The 26,525-nt window shown below is 42.4% G+C and overlaps 1 protein-coding gene across 19 annotated transcripts in view; it reads left to right on the top strand.

Moving 5' to 3' along the window:
- FHIP1A (FHF complex subunit HOOK interacting protein 1A) overlaps window positions 1–26,525 on the top strand; it is a 223,811-nt gene that overhangs the window by 119,171 nt on the left and 78,115 nt on the right. For 14 of the 19 annotated variants that reach the window (XM_089912372.1, XM_089912378.1, XM_089912375.1 and 11 more), the window contains 3 exons: window positions 3,567–4,193; window positions 15,358–15,516; window positions 17,642–17,728. In XM_089912372.1, the coding sequence (XP_089768498.1) occupies window positions 3,567–4,193; window positions 15,358–15,516; window positions 17,642–17,728 (873 nt within the window). Of the gene's footprint in view, window positions 1–6; window positions 233–3,566; window positions 4,194–15,357; window positions 15,517–17,641; window positions 17,729–26,525 lie in introns of those variants that run through there. The other 5 variants (XM_089912379.1, XM_089912382.1, XM_089912373.1 and 2 more) reach the window with 5 other exon arrangements.

Below are 26,525 nucleotides of genomic sequence, written 5' to 3'. Positions count from 1 at the left end.
GTGGGTTATTACAGCTCTGTTTTCATGTTTCTCTGCCCATGAACCCGGAAGGCGGAGTAGAAGAGCTTCTATAAAGGGGGGTAGAGAGAGATGCTTCATTTTAAAAGCTGCTGAATAGTTTACATTCTGTATAAAAATCTCAGAATGAAATCTTTTTTAGGTTTTTCATAGCCACCGCCCTCCCCACCCCCACCAAAAGTAGGTCTTTTTGCAGAGGACTGCGTTTGAATAAGTAAGTGAAGATTAATTCATGAGAAAAATGTAGCTTGTGATCATGTAAATAGTTTTGGTCTACATTACATATATATATTTCGATATTTTATAAATATTTACAGGCATGCATATAGTATAAATACCTATGCATATGTAAAAATTTATATTGCTTAGGAATTTCTGAGAATTATTGTTTTTAACTCCGTGTTTTGATCCTTTTCTTAGACATTAGTACAAAATTACTTTGTTTTTATTTATTAGATCAATTTACAGGAAAGAAGAACTAATTAACCTTAAAATCTCATTTGTATCTTTTCAGACTCACTTCTAGTCATACATCTATTTATCAATATATTTAGTTTTTAACTTAAATTATTTCTTGTATATATTGGCGTGTAATGATATGATTCACTTAGTGTTTATTTTTAATAGCTTTAGTGTATAGTGATGTAACATCGTGATTATAATTCTCTTATTCTTGACCGTTTGGGTCAATAATATTTTTATTTTTCATTACTGAAAATGTTGTTGGCATGAACATTTTAAAACAAATTATTTTGTGTTGTTTCCTTTGGCATTTTCCCCAAAGTGAGATTAACAAGTCAAAGGGCAGGAACGACTTTATAGCTTCTGTTACATGTTGCCAGATTGTTTTCCAGAAAGATTGAGCTAATTTGCTGTGCCACTATCAATGTATAATGCACAGTCCCAATTTTAGATAGTTTAGACAGCCTGAGCACACATGACAAGTATAATTACATTTCTACCCCGAGGCCCAGCTGTGTAGATAGCTCTCATAAGTAAACTCAATATGTGGACTTTGAAATTATAGAACTGGTAAAATGTAGAGCTAATCTGTTCTTCAGAATGTGGAGCCTTGAAGTTGGGGCTTCGGGGCTGGAGAGCATGCTGTGTTGAGGTGGAGTCCCCTTTTGGACAAATGTGGTACTGCAGCCCCACGCTGTGAGATGTCAAGGCCAGAGCCAAGGGAAAGGAGCACAGTAGGTCCCAGCATTTCTGCCAGAGAGATACTCAGGCCTGCGAGGAGTCGTGGAGGGCTTCTTGGAGGTTGGGGGATGGTGGGGGCACTCTGCAGTCCGCGCGCAGCCAAGGAGAGGGGATGGCCAGTGGGGAGACCCAGACCACCAGTCACTGAGCTGTGTACCTCCTGGGTAGTGGCTAACCGAGGGCTTCCTCGTTGACATTGTCAACTCAGGGGTGTTGGGGTGATGTTTTTCCTGACAGTATTTTTAATTTTATAATGGAAGTTGATGGAGATTACAGATTCTGTGGAAATCTACTCATTCATAAGGATATACTAGCCTAGTCTATAAAGGTTCCTTTTTTCTCCTTCTGCCAGGGGAAGAACTTAGACTTTTCCCTGAGAAATAAATTTCCCTCATTGCTCATGAATGCTGACATAGCCTTGTACCTTTGCCAGCTTCCACAGTGACTTGCAAAAATTCTATAACCTAAATACCAGAACACGTAACAGCATGTCCTAGAACTGGGCTGGGAGGGTATGGCAGAAGTTAAACATTCCACAGAACATGCAGTTCAGAAAGGCAAAAAGGAACAAGTTAAAAATGTTGATAAAATGTTTGATTTTTAAAAAATTAACATGTATATACACTTTAAAGGAAGTAAATTGAATGGATATTATCGTAGAAATTCCAAGTCATAAAGTTAAATGGAGGTTGAGATATAAAATTGTTTTAATTTTCAGGTCCCAAAGTAGAAATTAAGTATTGATGGGCAGAGAGAGTTAGGAAGTGTTCAAATGCCAGCAGTGGTAAGGGAGAGAAACACCTAGGCTGTCACATGAGATTTATTTATTTTTTACAGTTAATAGATTTTTTCTTTTTTGGTGGTAAAAAAAAAAATATATATATATATATATGTATATATATAAAACAAAGTTTGCCATCTTCATCATTTTTAGGTGTATAATTCAATGGCATTAACTACATTCACAGTGTCGTGCAACCATCACCACTATTTCCAAAACTTTTTCATTATCCCAAATAGAAACCCTGTGCTTTAGGGCTTTATTTTGTAATTGGTTATCTCAATTTTTTTTTCTGGCTTAAAAAAAATGCACAATTCAAACTCTTTGTGCTTAACATTTCAACATACGCCGTATGTTCGGGGATTCTGCTAGGTACGTGTCACTTGTTCATCAGTTCATCCGTTTCCTTTCATCCTTCCTAATGATGCGTGCTTGGTTGAAGAGGGTGCCAATCCAGGTAGAGGAGAGAGGGCTATTATTCTGTCAAGGGCATTGAGGAGCTGTGTCCCGCTGCTGAAATCTCCAAATCAACTCTATTTGTAGGAGAACACGGGTAGTCTTACTTATTTAGTGTATTTTAAAATTTAAAAGCACTATTATTATTACTTTTAAAATTAATTTATTTAATCTATTTATTTTTGGCTGCATTGGGTCTTTGTTGCTGCGTGTGGGCTTTCTCTAGTTGTGGCGACTGGGGGCTACTCTTCGTTGTGTTGCGCGGGCTTCTCATTGCGGTGGCTTCTCTTGTTGCGGAGCACGGGCTTTAGGTGCGCGGGCTTCAGTAGTTGTGGCACACGGGCTCAGTAGTTGTGGCATGCGGGCTGTAGAGCATAGGCTGAGTAGTTGTGGCGCATGGGCTTTGTTGCTCTACGGCATGTGAGATCTTCCCGGACCAGGCCTCAAACCCGTGTCCCCTACATTGGCAGGAGGATTCTTAACCACTGCACCACCAGGGAAGTCCCTAAAAGCACTATTCTTTTTTTTAAACATCTTTATTGTAGTATAATTGCTTTACAATGGTGTCTTAGTTTCTGCTTTATAACAAAGTGAATTATATCCTTGACAGTTTAGAAAAAAATTTAAGAACTTGTCATTACTTTGGACACAAAAGCGATTACTGTTTTTCCATGTTTCTTTTCAGTCTTTTTTCACTTGCGTGTTTTTGACATAGTTGATAATGATGGATCTAACTATATACAAGTGGCTTATTTTTTCATCTGGCATATCACTTACAGGTTTTTTATTTTTCATTTTGCTTAATAGTCTTCATAATAATAGGCCCAGGAATGCATGTAGCTTAATTTACATGACCATATTACTTTCTTTGACATTTAGGTTGCCAACATTTGTCACTATGAAAAATGAACAACTTCAGACATCTTCTTTCTGTAGTTTAACCCCTTCATTTTGTTCTCATGAGAGGGAGACACAGAATGCTCACATGCATCTTGTTGGGGGTCATGGCTCTTACATTTTCCATGAAGATTTGGTACGATTAGCAGTGGTGTGTTTTTGTAGTTATGATAAACATCAGATGGATGACACATGTTTAATTTGGTTTCAGGTTGTGAAAATCTTAGAGAAGCATGACCCCTTGAAGAACACCCAGGCAAAATATGGGTTCATCCCTCCAGATGAGGCCAGTGCTGTACAGAACTATGTAGAACACATGCTCTTTTTGCTGATTGAAGAGCAAGCCAGGGATGCTGCCATGGGGCCAATCCTGGAATTTGTGGTCTCTGAGAACATCATGGAAAAACTCTTCCTTTGGAGTCTGAGACGGGAATTTACTGATGAGACTAAAATGGAGCAGCTAAAGATGTATGAGATGTTGATCACCCAGTCCCACCAGCCTCTGCTGCATCACAAGCCCATCCTGAAGCCCCTTATGATGTTGCTGAGCTCTTGTTCAGGAACAACCACCCCCACTGTGGAGGGGAAGCTGGTTGTCCTGCTCAATCAGCTCTGTTCCATTCTTGCCAAAGATCCATCCATCCTGGAACTCTTCTTCCACACTAGCGAGGACCAAGGGGCTGCCAACTTCCTCATCTTCTCTCTTCTGATTCCCTTCATTCACCGGGAGGGGACTGTAGGCCAGCAGGCCCGGGATGCTTTGCTCTTCATCATGTCTCTCTCTGCTGAGAACGGCATGGTGGCCCATCACATCGTGGAGAACACCTACTTTTGTCCAGTAAGTCCTTGTTGGCCCATTTTCCACCCGCTTCTCTTCTCCTCTCCTGGGCTAATGACAAATACTTTTTTATTCCTTTCTTTTCAGCAGACTGTCCTTGGCACCTTCTATGGAAAGATATTTAGAGGAAATCTTTTGGAGGGAGCAGAGGAATTTAAGTTGAGATGCCATTCGGCTGAGCAGTGTCAGCTGGAAATAAGCCAACAGAGGAAACTATGTGTTACTGTTTCTTGGTTCATTTCTGTTGGGTTATGAGCTGTTTTAGTTTTTTCTAAGAGCATATCCTGAGCAGTTGGTAAAACCTGCTCTTCTTATATTCTTAGCTTTTCAGGTTGATTCTGTGCCAATGAGTCACGGCATATGGTCAGACCCCTCACAGCTGGTTTCACAAATTAATTTGTTTCCCAGCAAGATAATGACCAAAATTGTAGATCCAAAGCACTGATTTTATTTTTTTAAAAAGGAATACATATTTACACTTTGAAGTAGCAAGAAGTGCTCTGTATAGTTTCTTTTTCTTTTCCTTTTAATGTTTATTTATTTAGGCTGTACCAGGTCTTCATTGCGGCACGCGGGATCTTTAGTTGTGGCATGCGGACTTCTTAGTTGCTGCATGCATGCGGGATCTAGTTCCCTGGCCAGGGATGGAACCCGGGCCCCCTGCATTGGGAGCGAGGAGTCTTACCACTGGACCACCAGGGAAGTCCCTGTATAGTTTCCTAATAGTTGGTTGGTGAGAAATAAAGGGTAAGGTCTTTTGGAGATGCCCGAGTAGCCAGGCCCAGTCATAGTCCTAGAAAATACTGGGAGCTGTCTGAGATTCTTAAGAAGCCTTAGGACTCTGATTATTTTTTTGTGTTATTTAAATGACAGATTTATAGATTTATATCTTCTCTTGGTTTGTCAAATGTTGGGCCACAGCTATTTTTATTTTCCTAAATCAGTGAACATTTCCGGTTTATTTCCATTATCTGTTCTTTGTACCAATCATCTCATTATGTTACTTTATAAACTGTATTGCCTTAAATATTCCTGATTCTGCTGGAATCGTGTGTTAAGACCATTAGTGAGTTTTATTAGAACAGGCCAGGCAACTTGCCGTAAGTAGATCAGATTCATTGTTAATTAACACTCCGTGGGTAGTTCTTGACCGGGGTGAGGGCATTTAGATGTGTACGTGGGGTGTGTTTGGTTGTCAAGGGACACGGGGTCGCCTGGGAGGGAGGTCAGCTGGCATTTAGTGTGCAGGGGCCAGGGATGCTTAATGTCCAGTAGCTTGTGGAACGGTCACACACAGGAAAGAGCTGACCTGCCCCAGATGCTAATAGCAATCCTAGTGAGTAACATACTGTATTTTGCTTTGAGGTTCAAAAGCAGTAATCTTCTTTATACTACTGAGTCCTATTTTCACTAATAGATCAGAGTCCCCTAGTGTGTGGTGAATATTTATTTCAGGGGAAACAAATGAGTAAAAATTTTGAAAAATAGAATTTCAATTAAGTTCAGGGTGCCAGGTATCTCTTCTCTTCTGGCTTCTGATCAACGGAATAAGAAATTGCACAAAGATTGAGAATCAAATGGGAAGTGAAGAACTGATTCCATTCATCTGTGCCAACATATTAAATCTCCCTTCCTTATCTCCTTCAACAGAATTATAAACTAGATTATAAACTCTTTTATTTTTATTTTTTTTGCGGTACGCGGGCCTCTCACTGTTGTGGCCTCTCCCGTTGCGGAGCACAGGCTCCGGACGCGCAGGCTCAGCGGCCATGGCTCACGGGCCCAGCCGCTCCGCGGCGTGTGGGATCTTCCCGGACCGGGGCACGAACCCGTGTCCCCTGCATCGGCAGGCGGACTCTAAACCACTGCACCACCAGGGAAGCCCCCTGTAAACTCTTTTTAAAGAATATACCTTAAGGCAAAAATGTAACGTCTCACCCTGAATCTAAGCCTCTTTGGAATACGTTGCTGTATTAGTTTTCTACTGCGCCTGTACCAAATTACCAAAAACTCTAGCGGCTTTAAACAACACAAATTATTATCTTACAGTAGTAGTGTCTTGCCATAGGTTAGAAGTCCAGAAGGTCTCACTGGGCTAAAATCAGGATGTCGGCAGGTCTGTGCTCCTTTCTGGAGGCTCTTGTGTGAGTCCGTTTCCTTGCCTTCTCCAGCTTCTAGAGGCTGCCCACACCCCTTAGCTCATGGCCCCCTCCCCCATTTTCACAGTCAGCAGTACTGCGTCTCTCTGACCATCCTTCTGTAGTCATGTCTCCCTCTGACTCTGCTCTTCTGCCTGCCTCTTCCACTTCCACAAGGACATTGTGTTTACCTGGATCATCCAGGATTTAAAGATTTTTAAGATCATCTCTATTTAAAGATCAGCTGATTAGCACCCTTAATTCCATCTGCCACATTAATTTTCCTTTGCCATGGAACCTCATTTGTTCACAGGCTCAGGAACCAGCATATAGACAGGTCTGGGGGGACCATTATTCTGCCTACCACACTTGCCATATTCATTCAGTTTGGAGGGCTCTTGAAGAGATTTGATCAAGAACACAGCATGATCAAAATTCTTGTAGGAGTTTAATCTGACTATGTAAGTTTGGGAGTTGTGGAGGAAGCAGGGACACACATTAGGGTCGAGAAACAAGAGTGGCAGGAATGAGAACGTAAGAGAGGAGCTGGATCTGAGCAGTGATGTGGAGGCAGCAGCTTATTAAACAATGAGGCTTTTTTTGTGCAGGGGCTCTGCAAAGGTTTGAGTTTGGGCTTACTTGAATTGTTTTGGGTAGTTCTGCTATTAAAGAAGGAGTGCAGGTATTAAAACAAATCATCAAAACACTTGCGTGGTTCACCTGTTCAGTATCTACATGTCAATTTTAAAAAGGTACCACTGGACTTCCCTGGTAGCGCAGTGGTTAAGAATCTGCCTGCTGATGCAGGGGACACGGGTTGAGCCCTGATCTGGGAAGATCCCACGTGCCGTGGAGCAGCTAAGCCTTGTGCCACAACTACTGAGCCTGCGCTCTAGAGCCCGCGAGCCACAACTACTGAGCCTGAGTGCCACAACAACTGAAGCCCACGCACCTAGAGCCTGTGCTCCTCAACAAGAGAAGCCACTGCAATGAGAAGCCCGCGCACCACAACAAAGAATAGCCCCCGCTCGCCACAACTAGAGAAAGCCCGAGCGCAGCAACAAAGACCCAACGCAGTCAAAAATTAAAATAAATAAGTAAATAAATTTATTTAAAAAAATAATAAAAAGGTACCATTCACAAAAGCATCATGATTTATCTTGAACAAATCTAACAAATATGTAAAAGGCCTTCACAAGGAAAATTATACAACTTTATCGAAGGGCATAAAATAAGATAGACGTAAATGGAAAGCCCTGCAGTTTGTAGATATTGTGTAGAGGACACTTTTCTGCAAGTCAGTCCATAAAGTTAATGCAATTTATGTTTTACAACTTTTTATTGTGGAAAAAAGCAAAATACAGAAAACTTGGAAGAATACTAAAATGAACAGCATGTACACACCGTTTAAATTCAAAATTGTTAATATTTGTCATACTTCTGTATATTTATCACCTATGCCCTTTATTTGTTTTGCTGTGCCATTTGAAATTAAATTATAGACATCAAGTATTTTAACATGGATCTCCTACAAATAAGGACATGCTCCTGCATAATCACAATACCATTATTACACTAAGAAAATTATACCATAATTCCATAATATGATCTAATATCCAGTTTCCCAATTAGGCCCCAAGTGACTCTTTTTTTCATTTTGGCTGCATGGCACGGCATGTGGGATCTTAGTTCCCTGACCAGGGATGGAACCCCTGCTCCCTGCATTGGAAGCGTGGATTCTTAACCACACCCGGGTTCGATCCCTGGTCTGGGAACCAGATCCCGCATGCTGCAATTAAAGATCCTACACGCGGCAACAAAGATCCCGTGTGCCTCAACTAAGACCCGGAACGGCCAAATAAATAAATTAATTTAAAAAAAGCAAAAACACAGATTGGGAGAAGATATTTGCAACACACATAACTACAAGTGGTTGGTACCCAAAATATACAAAAATATTTGTAATACTACAAATTAATAAGAAAATGAGGAAACATGGGTGAAGGATACGAGCAGACGTTTCCCAAAAGACCCCAAACCTGATAAATATATGAAGATGTGCTCATCTTCTCTAGCGTCAGGGAAATACAAATGAACCCACAATGAAACACCAGGTCATGGCATCAGAGTCGCTAACCATTATCTGATAACACCAAGTGCTGTCAAGGGGGTGGAAAAACAGGAACTCTTGAGAATATAAATTGGTACAGTAACGCAGGAAAGCCATATGGCAATATTTAATGAAATTGAATATTTGCATACCATGTGATCCTGCATCTTCACTTCTAGATATCTGCCCTAGGGAAATCTGGCACGTTTACAAGGGTGCATGCACAAAGATATCGTATAGCATTGAGGTGCGCGTATCTTTTCGAAATAGTGTTTTGTTTTCTTTGTATAAAAATGGAATGAAATTTTGCCATTTGAAACAGCATGGATGGACCTGGAGGGTATTATGCTTAGGAAATAAATAAGAGAAAGACAAATATGTCTTCACTTATATGTGGAATCTAAAAAATAAAACAAATGAAGAAATATGACAAAACAGGAAAAGACTCACAGGTACAGAGAACAAACTTGTGGTTATCAGTGGGGAGAGGGGTTGGGGTCAGGGCAAAATAGGTGAAGGGTACAAACTACTAGGTATAACGTAAATAAGTTACAAGGATGTAATGTACAGCACAGGGAATATAGTCAATATTTTATAATAATTTTGAATGGAGTGTAATCTATAAAAATATCAAATTACTATGTTATGTTGAAACTAATAATATTGTAAGTCAGCTGTACTTCAATAAAAAAATGAATGAATCACATTTCACATTTATTAGCATGTAACTGCACCTACATGTGTGAACACCAATAAACCTAAAAACAAAAAGCATAAAATCTAGAAACATAAAAAAGTAAGTAGCAAAAGGTTACATATAGTATGTTAATATTTACATAAAATTTACATGAAGTTTTAAGATGAAATCTTAGCGTATACTGGTTTTTGGATACCTATGAATACAGTAGAAGTACAAAAACAAGCACAGGAATAATAGGTACTAAGTTCAGGACTGTGGTTACATTTGGGGGCAAAGGAAGGAGGAGGGATGGTAATGGGATTGGAGTAGGGTTTAGCTCTGTTTGTAATGTTTTATTTTTAAAATAATAAAGAGCACTCTGAAGAAATTATGGCAAAATCTTAAATCTTGTGGATGGTTTTCTATTCTGTTTTACATTTTTGTAATATTTCATATTTTACACATTTAAACATATTAGGACTAGAATGGAGCATTCTTTTAACGTTTAGATTTCCACTTACTAAGTTATAGGCAGATTTCACTGAGTAGTTGTTGCTTTCATAAAGAAGTGTTTTAAAACACTGTACAGTTCATTAAAATTAGAGGAAAAACATCTCCAGCTGACCTTATTTGCCAGAATGGAACACAGAGCTTCCTTGTGCTAAGTTGCCCCTCAGGATAGATCCCATAATGTCATTTGTACCCAGTTTTCTATAATTACAACTGACAACATAATTAAAAAAAAAAAGACCTCTTTATGTTGAAGATAAAAGCATACTCTATTAACCATCCAGCTAAGGACCACAATTGACAAAAAGCTTTCTCTAATTAGTATGATTGTCAAAGTGTGTTAGCATCAGGCTTTGGGAAGAGTAATGACTCTTTCAGGAAACTGGACCACTTTTGGAAACTTTTGTTCTGTGGTTGATAGGAAGAGCTTGCTGGTTCTGCTGCCTCTTGTCTCAAGCTGTATTTTCCCAAGAAAAGAAAGAGAATGAGGATACTCGAGGGAACTATTTAGTGCCGATGAATGGTTGAGGAGTATATGACCGTAGCTTCTTTTGATTTTTTTAAACGGAGTATTGATGATTAAGCCCTGTCACTTGTTACATATTGGCAAAAGTCGAAAACAGCCTATACATACATTAGGAAATGCAAATTGAAATAAGCAACCTTTTGGTACACAGCCGCAGGTAGAAAGTTATTTATCCCATATCTAAAATTTATGAGGCTCTTTATTTCGGCAAGTTGTCACACATGCTCCCCACCAGGTGTTTTGCTGCTAGCTTCAGACTAAAGCCATCTGCTTACGATCTTTTTGTTTTTGCTGAAATTAACTGGGTACTATTAGATGTTTAAAGTTAAAGGGGGACGGACCTTTCCAGATTGCTCACTGCTCTGTGCACATCATCTCTCTTCCCTCCGTCGGAAGCATTGCTGTGTGTAAACCATCATGCCTACCTCTTTATGTGCACGATTTCCTTCAATCCTTGCAGCAGCTCAGTGAAGAAACTGAACTTTCAGGGACTTTCTGCCTGTGAATGGCAGAGACAGGTTCAAAACCACGTTAGTCTGATACTGAAATCCATGGTCTCAACAATTACCATGCTATACTGCCGTCAGGGAAGTGGTTTGCTTTTTTAAATTGTCATCCTTGTGGTTTTATATGGTGATTTGTTTTTTTAAGACTCTTGAGAAAAGATAAATTAAAAATATTGGGCTATGGGACTTCCCTGGCGGTCCAGTGGTTAAGATTCCACACTCCCAACGCAGGGGGGCATGGGTTCGATCCCTGGTTGGAGAACTAAGACCCACATGCCTCACAGCGCGGCTAAAAAAAAAAAAAAAGTTAATACTTAATCTGTTGGGAATAAATATAATGTTTTACAGTTACTTTTTTGTGGTCAGGATCAGTAAAAGGCTAAAAGAGTGGATGAGCATTTAAAATAAAATTCGCTGTTGAATGTCTATATATTCTTACATTTTTAAGTTAAAAATTAAACTTGAAAGTAAATAGATTGTGCTATCAAACTCTTGGAAGAATTACCTGCAAACCTGTTGTTGCCCCTCCTTTCCCCTCTTCCTGTTCCCACAGCACCACCTGCATCTCTTCCTGAAGTAATTGTCTTTCTTGCATTTATTGGTTGATTGGTGGTCTTCTCCATCTCACCCAGTCTGACTCGCTCGATGCTCTTTCCCCAGCACCGGCCTGACACGGTGCCTGGCCTGTCGTTGGTCTTCTAGAATTATATGTGGATTGGATGAAGGAATCTGAACTCTGAGCAAAGTCTTGGAAAGGATAAATATTTAGCAGTAAAGATTTGGAATCTTGCTCTTAAGCCCGTGTAGTCATGCAAACTGTTTTCTTCTGTGTTTCTTCGTTACGCTGGAGACCATTGCAGAAACATTCTCTGGCTCTGCTTCCAGGGGCGAGCACATGGCAGGAGTGCGTGTCCAGCGGGCACACCGCACTGTCCTCCCGCACAGGCGGGCCGTGTTCGCATCTCAGCCATGCCCTTTTCAGAACACTCTTTTAAAAAAAAGTGAATATTAGGTATGTGTTATTTTTAATTACTGCCACTGATGTATGTAATTTGAAATTTAATGTTGCTGTAATTATACTGATAGACTGAATAGTTATTCCCAGCTTCTTAGTCAGACAAATTAAGCTGTCTTTATGAATTCTTTTTCAAAGCCTCAAAGTGGTTAAGGAATCGGGAGTATGCAGAATTAAAGCCTTTGTTCTGTGGTTAATTTAGCATGAGTTAGCAAATGTAATTGATTTTAAAAATGTGGCATCAAGATTAGATTTCCCTTCAAGGAGAACTTTTGGTCTCTGTTCTCTCTTGCCAGCGGTTTCTAATTTATAACAAACAGCTCACTTGGGGTCACATTCAAAACTGGAATTAAAGTGATTTGTTTGGGTTTGCTGACAAGGAGTTAAATGCTTTTAAATCAGGGACATTCTCTTCTGGGACCACAGGTGCCCTGATTTTGAAAGAGATACGTGCATTATCTTGTCTACTATCGTATGTCCCGTACTTAACATAGTACCTGGCCTGGCGGTGCTCACTGATTTTTTTTTTTTTTTAGATGAGTGAGTGAATGAACGAGTAAATCTAGGTCACTAGGAAATAGAACAGAGAAATGTATGTAACCTTTCTGTTTCTCCACTGTTGAGACGGTTCGTGTCTTTCTCTCGCTGCCCTCACACTCCACTGTGGGCTCATAGCCCCCATCCCCACCCGTCCCCCATCCCGCCCCTCCCCCATTTGCCCCCTGGCGGCGTCTGGTTTCTCTGCACTGAGACCTCCAGGTGACCAATCCTCAGGCCCATCCTCTGTTGTTGACGGATGTGTTACTCAGGGGAAGTACTGCTAGCGTCTGACTGGGCAAGTCACCCACATCTGCCGTGTGGGCGAGAATGAACACGTCAGGCCAGGTGAGATGGAGAAGAGGGCTGATAAATTAATAAATGCACGGAGGACAGTTGCTACACAGGGAGCTCCAGAGGGTGCTCTAGGATCAAGACGGGGGAGGAGAGGCAACAGTTTGTAGGTAATTTTTCCAAGTTCGGCATGCCGGGATCCACACCTCCTTTTTTCAAAATAAATTTATTTATATTTTATTTTTGGCTGTGTTGGGTCTTCGTTGCTGGGTGCGGGCTTTCTCTAGTTGCAGAGAGCAGGGGCTACTCTTCATTGTGGTGCGCAGGCTTCTCGTTGCAGTGGCTTCTCTTGTGTGGAGCTCGGGCTCTAGGCACGCGGGCCTCAGTAGCTGTGGCACTCGGGCTCAGTAGTTGTGGCTCATGGGCTCTAGAGTGCAGGCTCAGTAGTTGTGGCGCACGGGTTTAGTTGCTCCGCAGCATGTGGGACCTTCCCGGACCAGGGCTCGAACCCGTGTCCCCCGCACTGGCTGGCGGATTCTTAACCACTGTGCCACCAGGGAAGTCCCTAAGGAGTATTTTTGATGTGGACCATTTTTAAAGTCTTTATTGAGTTTGTTACAATATTGCTTCTGTTTTATGTTTTGGTTTTCTTGGCCCCGAGGCGTGTGGGATCCTAGCTCCCCGACCAGGGATCGAACCCGCACCCCCTGCACTGGAAGAAGTCTTAACCACTGGACTGCCAGGGAGGTCCTTATACCTCCTTCTGACTTTCTGTGTCTGACACCAGGCACTATGGATTATTTTGTTATAGCTCATGGTCTAAACCTCCCTTCCCTTCTCTCTCTGGTCTGTATAGCTTGGGGTCTCATCGCCATGTGGACAGCTCCAGGGCTCCATCTCTAGTCCAGATCCCTCTCATAGGCATCAGACCCACACACTGTCTGCTGGACTCTCCACTGGGCTCCAGCTCTGTATTCTGTCCTACAGAACCCTGCAGGATCTGGCTCCAGCGTACCCGCCAGGCTCCTCCCATCTCTAACTATATGCTCCAGTAATACTGCACTTCTCTTAGTTCCAGAAGGTGCCATGTTTTCTTGCTCCTTTGAGCTTTTGTACATCCTCTGCTTGGAATATTCTTCTTTCCAACATTCTTTTTCTGGCTAACTCTTATTCATTCTTCAGCAGCTTAGACATCACTTCTTTTTTTTTTAAATTTATTTAATTTATTTATTTTTGGCTGCATTGGGTCTTCGTTGCTGGGCGTGGGCTTTCTCTAGTTGCGGCGAGCGGGGACTGCTCTTCGTGGCGGTGCATGGGCTTCTCGTTGCGGTGGCTTCTCTTGTTGCAGAGCATGGGCTCTAGGTGCACGGGCTTCAGTAGTTGTGGTGCGCGGGCTTAGTTGCTCCGCAGCATGTGGGATCTTCCTGGACCAGGGCTCGAACCCGTGTTCCCCGCATTGGCAGGCGGATTCTTAACCACTGCGCCACCAGGGGAGCCCGACATCACTTCTTCTGAGAACATTTCCTGCTCCCAACACTCCAAGTCTGGGTTTGTATATCCACGGTGACCTAGTTTCTATTATGCAGTTTGAGCATTTATTACACTGTTATAATTGCCTGTTCATCTCTTATTAGACTGTGAGATCAGTGAATACTTTGCTGTTTCTTTTCTGGGCCTAACTCAGAATGGAATGTTTTCTTGAATGTTTCTATCCCATTTGAGTTCCTTATAACCTCAGGGTTTACCCCAGAGCAACACCTTTTATAAATCACTTCTGTGTTTCTTTCTGAGCACTTCCTGTCCATCCTTTGCACATCTACCAGATCAGGAGCCCTAAGGTGCTGTTTGGCTAGCATCACTTCCCCGTACTGTGAAATTCATTGTTTTCCTTGGTCCTGTTCTCCACAAGATAAAACTACTAGGCAGTCAACATGTGTGTTCCTTTTCTATATTTCTGTCTCAATTTATGCATCAGCATTTTCTTAATGACCAAGCTGGATAAAGTGACACTAACTGAGCCCAAACACTGTCAGTGTCATTTAGAAACCGAGCAGGGGAAGAAAGTAAACCTTGTGAGCTTTGGATTAATACTGGATAGGTAGGTATGATAGTTAGATCACCCTCATGTCCACCTTACATGTGATCCTCCCCTTTCTTTACTCCTCTTTTTCCCACTGCCGATGCTTCAGTTTAGACCCACTTTAGCGCTGTTTGAAGTTTCGTCGTCCCATCTAACTGACCTGTGACCCCCAGTTCTTTCTTCTTGCTGTAATTTGTGGAGATGAGATGAAAGCACTCTCTAAACTGGAAGCACGCACGTGTCAGTCATGAGCTTTAACATGCCTGCAGGAATCTTTCTCATAAAGCTACTCATGCTGCCCGTGTGAGATCTTCCGTCCTGGGCCGCCTCAGTGTGTCCCCATGGAACGGGGGGTGTGGGTCTTCTTGGTGTGTGCACTCAGCGTCGTGTAATAGAACGCACTGCTTATGAGTTCGCTCCTCTCCGGCATACCTTGGGTGCCGGAACCATGTTTTCTTCATCTTGCATGTGTCTCCCTCACTCCCCCTACCACTGCCCAGCGTAGGCCTGGCACATAGGAGATAAACAACCTGTAGCATTGCGTAGGTATTAGCCGAAGACCTCTGGTGCTTCTGTTCCCTCTGCTGGAGTTGTCCTTCCCTCCCGCCTCCAGCTGTGGAATCCTTCCTAGCTGACAGCCTCTGATGCTGGAATACCTCGCTACCTAAAGTACAGTCTGGACCAGTGGCAGTGGCATCACCTGGGAGCTGTTTGTTGCAGGTTAAGAACCTGGGGAAAGTGTTTATTACGTTTTTATTTCTGAACGCAGGTGCTTGCGACCGGGCTCAGTGGTCTGTACTCTTCCCTGCCTGCCAAGCTGGAAGAGAAAGACGAGGAATGGCACTGCCTTCTGAAGGACGACTGGGTCCTGCTCCCTCCTCTGGTCCAGTTCATGAACTCCCTTGAGTTCTGCAACGCCGTCATTCAGGTGGGAGCAGGCAAGGAACCCTCTGTCGTGGTCCGTTCAGGATACAAGCATTGTGAAGGATCAGTTGATAAACATTCCTTTTCTTATTTCAATAAACGTTTATGGAATACTGACGCTTTACTTTAAGCCTACTGAATGTTCTCGAATGAGTAAAAGTGTTAGTTTAGAGGTTTCTGGGAAGTTTCAATTGAGAAAAAAAGAGTAGATTTTCTTTACCTTCGTTATAAAAAGTGTTAATTCTGTTTTGATTATCCACTTAACTATCAAAAATAAGTTCAGTGCCTGACTCAGTAAATAGATATTTTTAGGCTTGTAAGTACTCCAGATTATACCACTTTCACTTCAAGGTCTTCTTGGGAGTCTACAAAGGAAAACACTTTATTTTGCTTAATGGTGCTTACTGCATAAAGAATATTGGTATTCCAATTGAATTTAGAAGAAGTTAAGCATCTTCTTAGCAACACAAATTAAATTTGGTTTGAAATTGGCCTGCTTCGGGGAACAAACAACCACTGAACTCTAGTATATTGGCTTTTTGATTAGATTTTTACCTTCAGATTTCTTGTTACTGTTTTCAGTAAAAAAAACAGATTTTATAAATACACAAGGGTGTAGTAGGTTTTCATCAAAAAATGTTTTATTTCTATATAGCACAAATATTACCTTAATCTTGGATTTATTAAGAAATCAAATTTTCTTTATGGTGATTGTAAGGTGAAAACTGTTAGTTATAATCTGTTTATCTACCAAATAAAGAAATGGCTTCTGGACGAAAATGCAAGTAAATTACTTTAGTTCCCATCTCATTTTTATTGCTAAGGCAAAGGAAATTTTATTTATGTATGAGATAAATGGATTGCATCTTAAGTTATTTTTTCCTTTAACATTACAGTCTGTCAATATTTTCTTGCAGAAGAATGTGGAAATAAAAAAGATGGAACTATTAGTTTCTCCCCAAATGTACACACAGAGAGAGATTGTCAGTAATTTAAAGATCTAGCCTCACTTCCCTAGAAATTGCTTTTTACTTTATTGTTTGATGCTCTTTTTATTTCTTTAGAGAAGGAGAAAGCTAACGGGCATGGTTAAGAACAGAAAAATGATACATTTTGAGATTGAAGCCATATACTTTTAAGATTTTTTGTTTGGGGGTATAAGTGAAGAGATTACAGTTGACCCCTGTATCTGCAGGGTCCACAGCTGTAGATTCAACCAACAGAGGATCTGAAAATATTTCGAAAAAAATCCAGAAAGTTCCAAAGGGCACAAAACTTGAATTTGCTGTGTACCAGCAACTACTTACACAGCGTTTACATTGTATTTACAACTATGTATATTGTATTAGGTATTATACAGTAATTCAGAGATGATTTACAGTATATGGGAAGCGTGTGTAGATTATATGCAAATACTGTGCCACTTTATATAAGGGACTTAACCATCTGCCGACTTTGGTATCCTGGTGGGGGTGGGCTTCCAGGAACCAGTTCCCTACAGACACCCAGGGGTGGTTGTATTTATAAAAGATATTAGTAAGGCTTATCCATGCTAAATATATTTTGAAAATTAAATATAGGAAGTGTTGTACCTCTGATAATGTTTTCTGCTTTTTAACAGTATCTTTTTTATGAAAAAATTTTCTAAATGCTTTCTTCCCCAATATAAATGATTATCAGAAAAGGCATTTTCAAAATGAGAATTTTTTTTCTGCTACCAAAATGAATGTTTTTAATTGTCTATTTTGACAGTTCTTATTATCTTTTTAATTAGCCACAGGTTGAGATAGGACATAGAGGAAGTTATGGAGCAAAAATTATACTTTCCAGTTTGTCGACTTTAATTTATGAGTCCCTATACATAATTAGCCTATTTATTATTGTTTGTTCAGATAGAAACTTAAAATTACCCGTTTTAAAATTTGAAAGTCCAGGCTGTTTATAATAGGATAAACCATCTGGAAAAATTACATGTTGGTTTGAAGTCTGGGTTTTTCTTTAACCGTGGAATAAATGGCCAAAATTTGGATTTCCTACTTGAATTCAGGATGTACACAGAAATGGTTGATTTTAAGAAGACCTAAAGATTGCGCTCCTTATCTTTTTCATGACTGCCGTTTCTTTCTTAGGTGGCTCACCCCTTGATTCGTAATCAGCTCGTCAATTATATTTACAATGGATTCTTGGTACCAGTCTTGGCTCCAGCTCTCCATAAGGTCAGTGATGGGCTGATGTAATCTTCTACCTGTTTCTAGTACAACTGATGGAAACTGAGGAAGGTGAACACAGTGTAATTGACTTGATGGTGACTTTAGCCTTATTTTCCTTCTCATTCCATCCATATCCCTTACCAGTATCAATTACAGGTCTTAATGACGGCAACAGCTTAAGTCTGATGGGATCCATTTGATGTCATAGAACAGGACATTGTGAATGTCCAGTAAGGGAGTCTAAACAAGCATTGGCAACTGGACTGGCTCTTGTGTCTACTTGAGTTCATAGGTAGTGGCTACTGGGAGCTCTCTGTGAAGCTGTCCTCTGAGCTTAAGAGGTCTGTCATAGAGAGTGTGAGGCTTCCTGTGGACGTGGAGAGGGGCACTGGTGGCACAAGTGCCCTGGAGCTGCCATCTACTTAACAGAACATAGTTTTTTATTGTAACAGCTTTGTGACAGCAAAAATTAAAGCGAAGCCAAGTGAAGGTCCCATCAAAGGTTGGCTGTCTCATTAGCATCACTCTGAATTCCTTATGACGCTCTCATTTCATGGACTAAATCAACTGATATCTTTTCTATTGTGAGCTATCAGGAGACATCGTGGACCTAGCATTCTAATTTTAAGGAGTTTTCTTTTTTCACTAAGTAAAGACACATATACAGTACTTAGTTCAGAGGATCCTTGTCAAGTTATTGGCATTGACAGCCCTGGCAGGGAGAGAAGCAAGGAACAACGTATCACGTGCCTTCTGATGGAATGCCCACCTTTGTATATCTGGACGTTCCACTTCCATGGGCTCATGTTTTATAGAAACTAAGAACACCTGATCATGGCAACTTGGAAGCCTGGCTGTGGTGATGATGGGAGTTCTCGTTTAGAGCAGCAGGTCTTGGTGGAACATGTTCACCTCTTATCATTTAGTGCCTTTTGAGCACAGTAGCAATATTTTGCCAAACAAACAGGGTACTTGGTCCGACTAGGATTTTTGTGTTACTTCTGGGTTCAGGAGGTAATCTTGGTTGTGGTTTCAACATATTGAGGGTTCCAGGTTATTTCACTGGTTTATGGGAACCAAGGAACCAAGTCTTTGAAATTAAATTTGTCTTGGGAAATATGGGACACATCTCTGGAAAATACAAACCTTGTATTTGTTTCTACCTTGTCCTTCTGTTAGTACCTTGCTGTTCTGGAGGAGGGGAGGGTGTCTGAAGGTCTCTAAGCCCCTGCATGGAGGAATTTTCCTTTATGGGGGAATAGAATGGTGCCCTGGAAATTCTTTGACAGTAATTATCCACATACTCTCTCGCGCATTCAGACTTCCTTCCTCATTTATTCCCATCCTTTTTCTCATTGACCAGCGGATATAAAATTATTTCCCAAGTCAGTATTATAATAGTGATAATTGTAATTATTATTTGTCCAGGACATTTTATGTTATTATAATTAGCATACCTTAATGTTACAAATATTAATGATAACTCTTTACATCCTACAATCGAGGATGAGATCCACCTCAGAGAGCTGTTAGGAGGCTCTGACTGGTCTCTGAGTACTTGTCCTTCATAGCACTCACCACGAGTGGAATTAAATCATTCAATGTACAGGACCTTGTGGAATGTCTCCACAGTGCTCTGCCTGCTTCTTGAGGGTAAGCCTCACACCCGTTTTGTGGCCTGGGGAATCTCCAGTGCTGAGCACAGTCCCTTAGACCTGGGGGTTGAATAAACAGCACAGGTATGGAATGACGTTTGTTAAAGTGCTGGGCAGGGTGTTGGCACTCAGTACATTCCCAGACAGTGGTTCCTAGAGAAAAATAACAGCACCTACATGTGTTAACTAACATTGTTCTCAGTTATGCCCATAATTAAAATATGAGATTGAAAAATCATGAAGTTGTTAATACATGCTTATTGGGGGAAAAAACAGTCAATACTGAATATATAAAATACTAATATATATAATACTAAGCTAGATTTGAATTTCCCATCCCTAATAATATTCCTTAACTTTTACCCATTGCAGACCATTTCTCCCAGGGCTATTTAGCGACTAGGGAGAATATTTCCTTCCTAATTTATTTCGCTCCCTGCTTTTCATCTTCCATTGTTTGTGTTTTTATCACTTAGAATGAGGAGGTTTAGGACGAAGCAGGGCAGAGGAGGAAGGTGAACGGCCTCTCCGCTGACTCTCAGCTCCCTACGTGGCTGATGAAGAGAAGAGCCTCTTGTGAGCGGCACGACAGGGGCTCAGGGCGGAGGAGGGAAGTGCAGGGCTGGGTGTTTCTGAGGAGCTCCCAGGGGGAGCAGACACACCGTGTGTCCTCGCCTTTGACCCGGGAAGGGACACCCGGAAGTCTCAGGGCTACTGGAGCGGCTCCGGTCCACATTTCTCATATTCAGTGTCCCTTGCCTTGAGGCTTATTTAATACCCTACATAAATTTCCTTTGTGGACTATCTTAGCTCCCAATTTACGTCTAACATTTTAGTTGCTTGCAATCAATGGAGGCAGTTTGCAGGGGTGTCTCATAAATAGTATAGATAAATTCAGGTTTAAAAATTTTCCCACATCACAGTCAATACTCATAAACAATATTTCCACAGAATTTCTTAACCAGAGATGAAGTCGTAACAAAGGGTTGAGGGCAGTAAAAGGTGGGCGTGGGGCTTTGACAAGTGAAGATCGTCTCCACCTTTCTTCTCCCCTCTCTGGAGACGCGTAACGTCACCCTGCCTCTGCATGGGTCCTGCTCGGTGCCGTCTTCATCCCGCGCTGGGGGATGGCCGTTTATTCTTCTGTGTTGGTGCAAAGGAGTATCTGGTTTGTTTGTTTTTTTTAAAGGGCTGCATAGTTTAGCGTGGATATATAGGCCCACAATCCCTTATTCACACTCAGACATTCAAAAAGCTCTGAAAACTGAATGTTTTTAATAATTCATATGGCAGTGCAGTCTGACCTTTGCTGAACTCCTTTGGTGGCAAACCCATACCTGCACTGTCTCCAGGCTATTTATTTTTATACCACTTGTTTTAATGTTTGTGTGTTTCGTGGAGGACATAGTACAGTAAGTCCCCTACATACGAACCTGCAAGTTGCGAATTTTCAAAGATGCAAATGTGCGTTCGCGTGTCCAATCACATAAGTTGGTTCACGTGTCTGGCATACTTTTCAAGGTACTGTACTGTAAAATTAAAAATGTTTTATTTTTTTGTGTTTGTTTTTTATGTATGATTCGTGTGCGAAGTATTATAAACCTATGATAGTACAGTACTAATTAGCCGATGGTGTTAGTTGGGTACCTAGGCTAACTTTGTTGGACTTACGGACAAATTGGACTTATGAATGTGCTCTCGGAACAGAACTTGTTCATATGTAGGGGACTTGCTGTATTAATGTATTTGATTGTAGAGTTTTGCGCCAGACCTGCTGGGTTTGTTATGTCAGCTATGGCAGATGTACATATTAACTTCCTGAAAAGTTTTGAATTCCAAAATGCACACAGTCTCCAGGTTTTGGACAAGGGATTGAGAACCTATTTTGGACATCTGGGGAAGGATACATTTCTGGAGATAGGTGAAAATCATACTTTGTAAAAGTCTTATTAAAGAAAATGATACCGTGTTAATATAGATCATTTAGGAACAAGATCCAGCCATACATACAGACATCCCATTGCATTGGGTTGGACAAAAAGTTCATTTCGGGTTTTCCTGTAAGATGTTATGGAAAACCCCAAATGAACTTTTTGGCCAACCCAATATAAGACTGGTTATTTATGACCTTAGATTCATGGGACCGCCCTTATTCAGCAAAAGCTAGTTCTACTGTCTTTATATGTTTAATATCAGGGCTCAGTTTTCAAGGCTGAATATTTATTGGGATGGTTGTATTAGTCTGGGTCCTCAGAGGAGAGGATGCCAAGGTAGGATTAAATGTGCAAGGATTTTATTAGGGGAAGTGCTTGTGAGAGAGAAAATAGGAAGCAAGGTGGGGAAGGCTGGGGGAGCTGTCAGACTGCAATGCAAACCTGACCCCTGGTGAAGGGAGTGGGGAGAGGTTGGCCAGAGTGTCCGAGACTTCTGTGCAGTGTGAGAAAGGCCTTCAGAGGAGGCCTGCGTCTCCCAGAACAGTTCTGCCTTAGCATCCCTAGGTAGAAGCTGCCAGTCTGTGCACTGAAACAGTGTCACTTCTGCCATGTTTTATTGTTCCTGGTAGTCGCAGAGCCCACCCACTTTCAAGGGGAGAGGACATAGACCCCACATCTTGATGATAGGAATGTCAAAGAATTTGTGGCCATATTCTGGGCAGGTTTACCACGGTCACCACCCTGAGACCGAATTTGTGCGTAAAGGGTCCGAGAGCTATATGCAGAGACCCCCCTGATAAGAACCAGGAACCTCAGACGTGGGTCACAGCCAATCTGGGAGGGAGTCAGGGGAATAAATGGCCAAACTTCACTCTCCTCCCTGCCTCCGATCTCCTGCTGGACTCCACTGGGTGAACCAGATGGAATCCAGGTGGCAAGGGAATCGTGGAGAAAATTGGTGCATACAGGTGAATTGGGGCTCAGAGCAGGGTGGAAAAGATGAAGAGTGGATATGCACGGACACATGGAAGCCATCAGCACATGTCTGTACTCGCTTCAGCGTTGTAGAGTGTTCGTCAGCAGTGAGAGATGGCAACTGTAAGAGCGTGTTTGGGTTTAGTGCTTAAGTAAATTGCGGCTTAAAATTTTCTAGAAACACATAAGAAAGTACAGTTTAGAGTTACCGCCTAAGTCTGTATATTGATCCTTATCCTCTGGAACCTAAAACGTAGTTAGACTTTAGTGTGACAGGCAGATATGCCAACAACATACGAGACATGAATAAACAGCAGAGCGATATCTCAAGCACAGGTAACCATCACCAAGTCAAGCTTATCATTACACGGATTCACACAGAGGCAGGGTGTGTGGTGGAAGAGTTCTAGACCATGAGTCAGAAGATCTGGGTTCTAACCCCGGCTCTTGTATTTACTGCTGTGTGACCTTGTGCAAAGCTTTTAACCTCTCTGAGTCTCATTTTCCTCTTCTGCACAGTGGAGATAGTAACACTCCTCTTGCCTCAAACGTGAGAGCATTCTTTTCTTTTTAACATCTTTATTGGAGTATAATTGCTTTACAATGTTGTGTTAGTTTCTGCTGTATAACAAAGTGAATCAGCTATATGTATACATATATCCCCATATCTCTTCCCTCTTGCGTCTCCCTCCCACCCTCCCTATCCCACCCCTCTAGGTGGTCACAAAGCACCGAGCTGATCTCCCTGTGCTATGTGGCTGCTTCCCACTAGCTATCTATTTTGCATTTGGTAGTGTATATATGTCCATGCCACTCTCTCACTTCGTCCCAGTTTACCCTTCCCCCTCCCCGTGTCCTCAAGTCCATTCCATGAGAGCATTCTGAAAGCAGTATACTGTCACACGCAAAGGTATTATGGCACTCACTCCAGGACAGAGTCTGCCATCTCATATGCAGGCAGAGGGTAATATCGTGTGTTCAAAGACCACTTGGTGAGTGTGCACTGGGTGCAAAACACGTGATCAGACCCTGTGGGGAGATGGAGGTGACTGAAAACCCCTCTCGTCTCCGTGGAGCTTGTGATCTGGGACCCAGGAGACGGACAGGCCAACCACAAACTCCAAACAAGATGGACTAAGATAAGTGCCGTGACAGAGAAAGCAGCAGGGGTGGGTGGGTGAGGGGTGCGCTGTGACATGGAGTGGGTGATGAGGGAGAGTGACTGGGTGCTGAGCCGTGAAGGTGAGCAGCTGGGGAAGGACATCTGGGGACAGTGCGCTGGCAGGACCCAAGGCTCGGAGGCTGTGTTTGGACACACTACACCCGGAGAGTGTGGCTGTGCAGGGGAGGCCCAGGAGGATGGGGGCGGGGCAAAGGCCCTACCCTGACTCCCAGGGCAGGTGAGCTCTTACGTCCGTAGCAAGGAGTTTCAGTGCAGGGGGCTTCCGATGGTGAGGGGCTCAGGGACAGTCCGGTGGGGACAGAGTTAGGTTGGCGGGTGCACTGACATTTTGGGAAGCATGGTGGGGAACTGAAAAATCAGAAAGGAAGGACTTTCAAGAGAAGTGAAGGGTTGAGGGGAAGGGGCTGGAGAAAGTAGGGATGCAGGGAGTAAAGGTTCCAAGGAGAAGAGATGGTCCCGATCACCAAGCATCAGATCCTCCAAAGTACCTGAGAGAGCAGACTGCCGCTCCCCGGGTACAGCCGCCAGTGTTCATCTCACCACATCATTAAATGCACTTTAAACATTTGTTTAAAATATTGGGATTTTAAAGAATCGCTTTATTTACAAACCTGAGGCTTCTGACTCCTGGACCAGAGTTGCCTGCTTTCCCTCTGACCTCCACCCTCCAGACTCTCCTGTTCTCCTTCAGAGTCTGTCTGACCTCTCTCCTTTCCTGCCCTACGTGTGGGTGTGCCCAGGGCTTGGGCTCTGCTGATCAACCACCAGCTGGATCCCTTTGCCTGAGTAACCTGGCATGCCCTGAGACGTAGAATATCAAAAGCAACACTCATATTCTCTTTCCGGGCCACCTGAGCGCAGCCTCTGCACAATTCCTTTGTGTGAATGACATCATTTCCCCTAGTTACCTGGTCTAGAAACCTTGATTATTCTTGAATCTCTTCTCATGCTTCCCCCCCCCCGCCCCCGCTACAAGGCCAGCCTTTTCCCATAAGGTTCTTTAGTCTGATCCTTTTTGTTTCTTCTCCCAACAGTGTCCGTGTAGGTCACCCTCTGTACATACCTCAACCACACCTTGACATGGGTCTCATTGCTACGACTTCTTTCTTCAGGTTGTTGCACCCATAGCTGCTGGATTAAGTTTTCTAAACACATCTTTAAATGCACCACCTTCCTCTGAAACCTTGAGTGGCTCATTTCCTAGGTCTCCTCAGTGTGCACGCTGCTCCAGGGCCCCCCTCCTACCCGCCTCGTTCTTATGTCGGGGCCTCTCCTGTACTTAGTCTGTTCCCTTCGCTTGTTCTTCTCCTGTCGGGTCTTACTCCTTCAAGGGGCAGCCTAAATCCCACTCCTGCCTGCAGCTGTCCCTGACTTTGGGGCTCTAGGCTGTCTCTTGTCTAGAATCTGTAGCTCAGTGTCTGTCAGTGGTCATTGGACACTGAGCATATGCTACTGTCTCTTGTTCAGCATATTCTTGGCATTTGACTCTGTTTCCCCACCTCTGTCTGAAACCCCTGGAATAGTCTCTATCTGCATTTCCCAAACAGTGTGCCAAGGAACCCTGGGCCTCTTGGTGGGAGAACTCAGTGAAAAGTGCCTACATTTATGCGGGAAATACAGTGACACCTGTTGGACACCACGTGAATTAACTAACTTGAAGTAAGCCAGTTTCTGCATTAAATATACATTCCTTTCAATATGGGCATACTTTCTGCAAAACCGAGTTTTTGTTGGGTGCTGTGCTTAAAAGCAAGTATCCCATGAAAATCCACGTGGAACAGGGTGGGAGGTTGGCAGTGTCCAGTCTGATTCTGAGGTTCGAGTGCCCAACAGGAGTTAAGTTGTTAGGACCTAACTACGTAGTAAGTTGTTTGGACTTAAATCCATAATAGACGGGATGGTTGGGTATTTCTTTTGGCTTAGGGGTGCTGTGAAAAATTACTGATATACTGAAGGTGCCAGAGACTGAGAAAATTTCAGAACCTCTGGTTTGTGTTGTATGTTTTTTGGTGCCTCTATAGCAGGGTTTGGCAACTATGACCTGTGGGCCAGGTCTGGCCTGTGGCCTGTTTTTTATATCCTGAATGTTAAGAATGGTTTTTACATCCATCTACAGATGAATGATTAGACAAAAACATGGTATATACATACAATGGAATATTATTCAGCTTCAAAAAGGAAGGAAATTCTGGTACATGCTACATCATGCATGAACCTTGAGGACATTATGCTAAGTGAAATAAGCCAGTCATAAAAGACAAATACTGTATGATTCTACTTCCATGAGGTATCTAGAACACTTAAATTCATAGACACAGATTGGAATGGTGGTTGCCAGGGGCTGGAGGAGGGGAGAATGGGGAGCTGTTTAATGGGTAGAGAGTTTCAGCTTCGTTAGACGGAAAGAGTTCTGGAGGTGGATGGTGTTGTTGGTTTCACAACAATTTGAATGTGCTTAATACCACTGAACTGTACACTTTAAAAAGGTTAGAATGGCAAATTTTATATTATGTGTACTTTACCACAATTTTTAAAAAGAATTTTTTTACGCTTTTCCAAGATTTATTTTAAAGGAGTATATGACAGAGACTGTATGTAAATTGTGAAATCTAAAATATTTCCTTTCTGGCCCTTTACAGAAAAAGCTTGCTGATCCTGGCAATAGGGGGTAGCATGGTGTCCTCGACATTTTAGGTGATCAATAAATGTTTGAGGATGATGATAATAGTAGAAGAAAGTCCCCAGGTAGAGAGAGATGCCGCCCCCCACCCCCCTTTCTTTTTTTTTGAACATAGTGATCTGGCTGAGGAGCCACAGACAAGCCCAGAAGTGGAGCAGGCTGATTGGCTTTGTCACCAGCTTAGAGGAATCTTTGTCCAGGCTGTTGATTAGGGGCCCTGGGCTGGCGGGAGACCGGTGGATGGTTGGCAGTAGCAGCCAAAGATGGCTTCAGTGCTGCCCTGGCCCCAGCAAGGTTACAAGAGGGGGCGGAGTCGCATACAGAGCATGCTGGGCTCTGTCATATTATTTCTGTCAAGTATCTTGTAAACTAGGAT

Source organism: Delphinapterus leucas, chromosome 5 (assembly GCF_059928025.1).
Source record: "Delphinapterus leucas isolate spDelLeu-1000000601 "Yukka" chromosome 5, BTC_Dleu_Yukka2, whole genome shotgun sequence".
Lineage (NCBI taxonomy): Eukaryota > Metazoa > Chordata > Mammalia > Artiodactyla > Monodontidae > Delphinapterus > Delphinapterus leucas.
The sequence above is the reverse complement of the archived record's forward strand: the minus strand, read 5'-3'. Positions and strand labels throughout refer to the sequence as shown.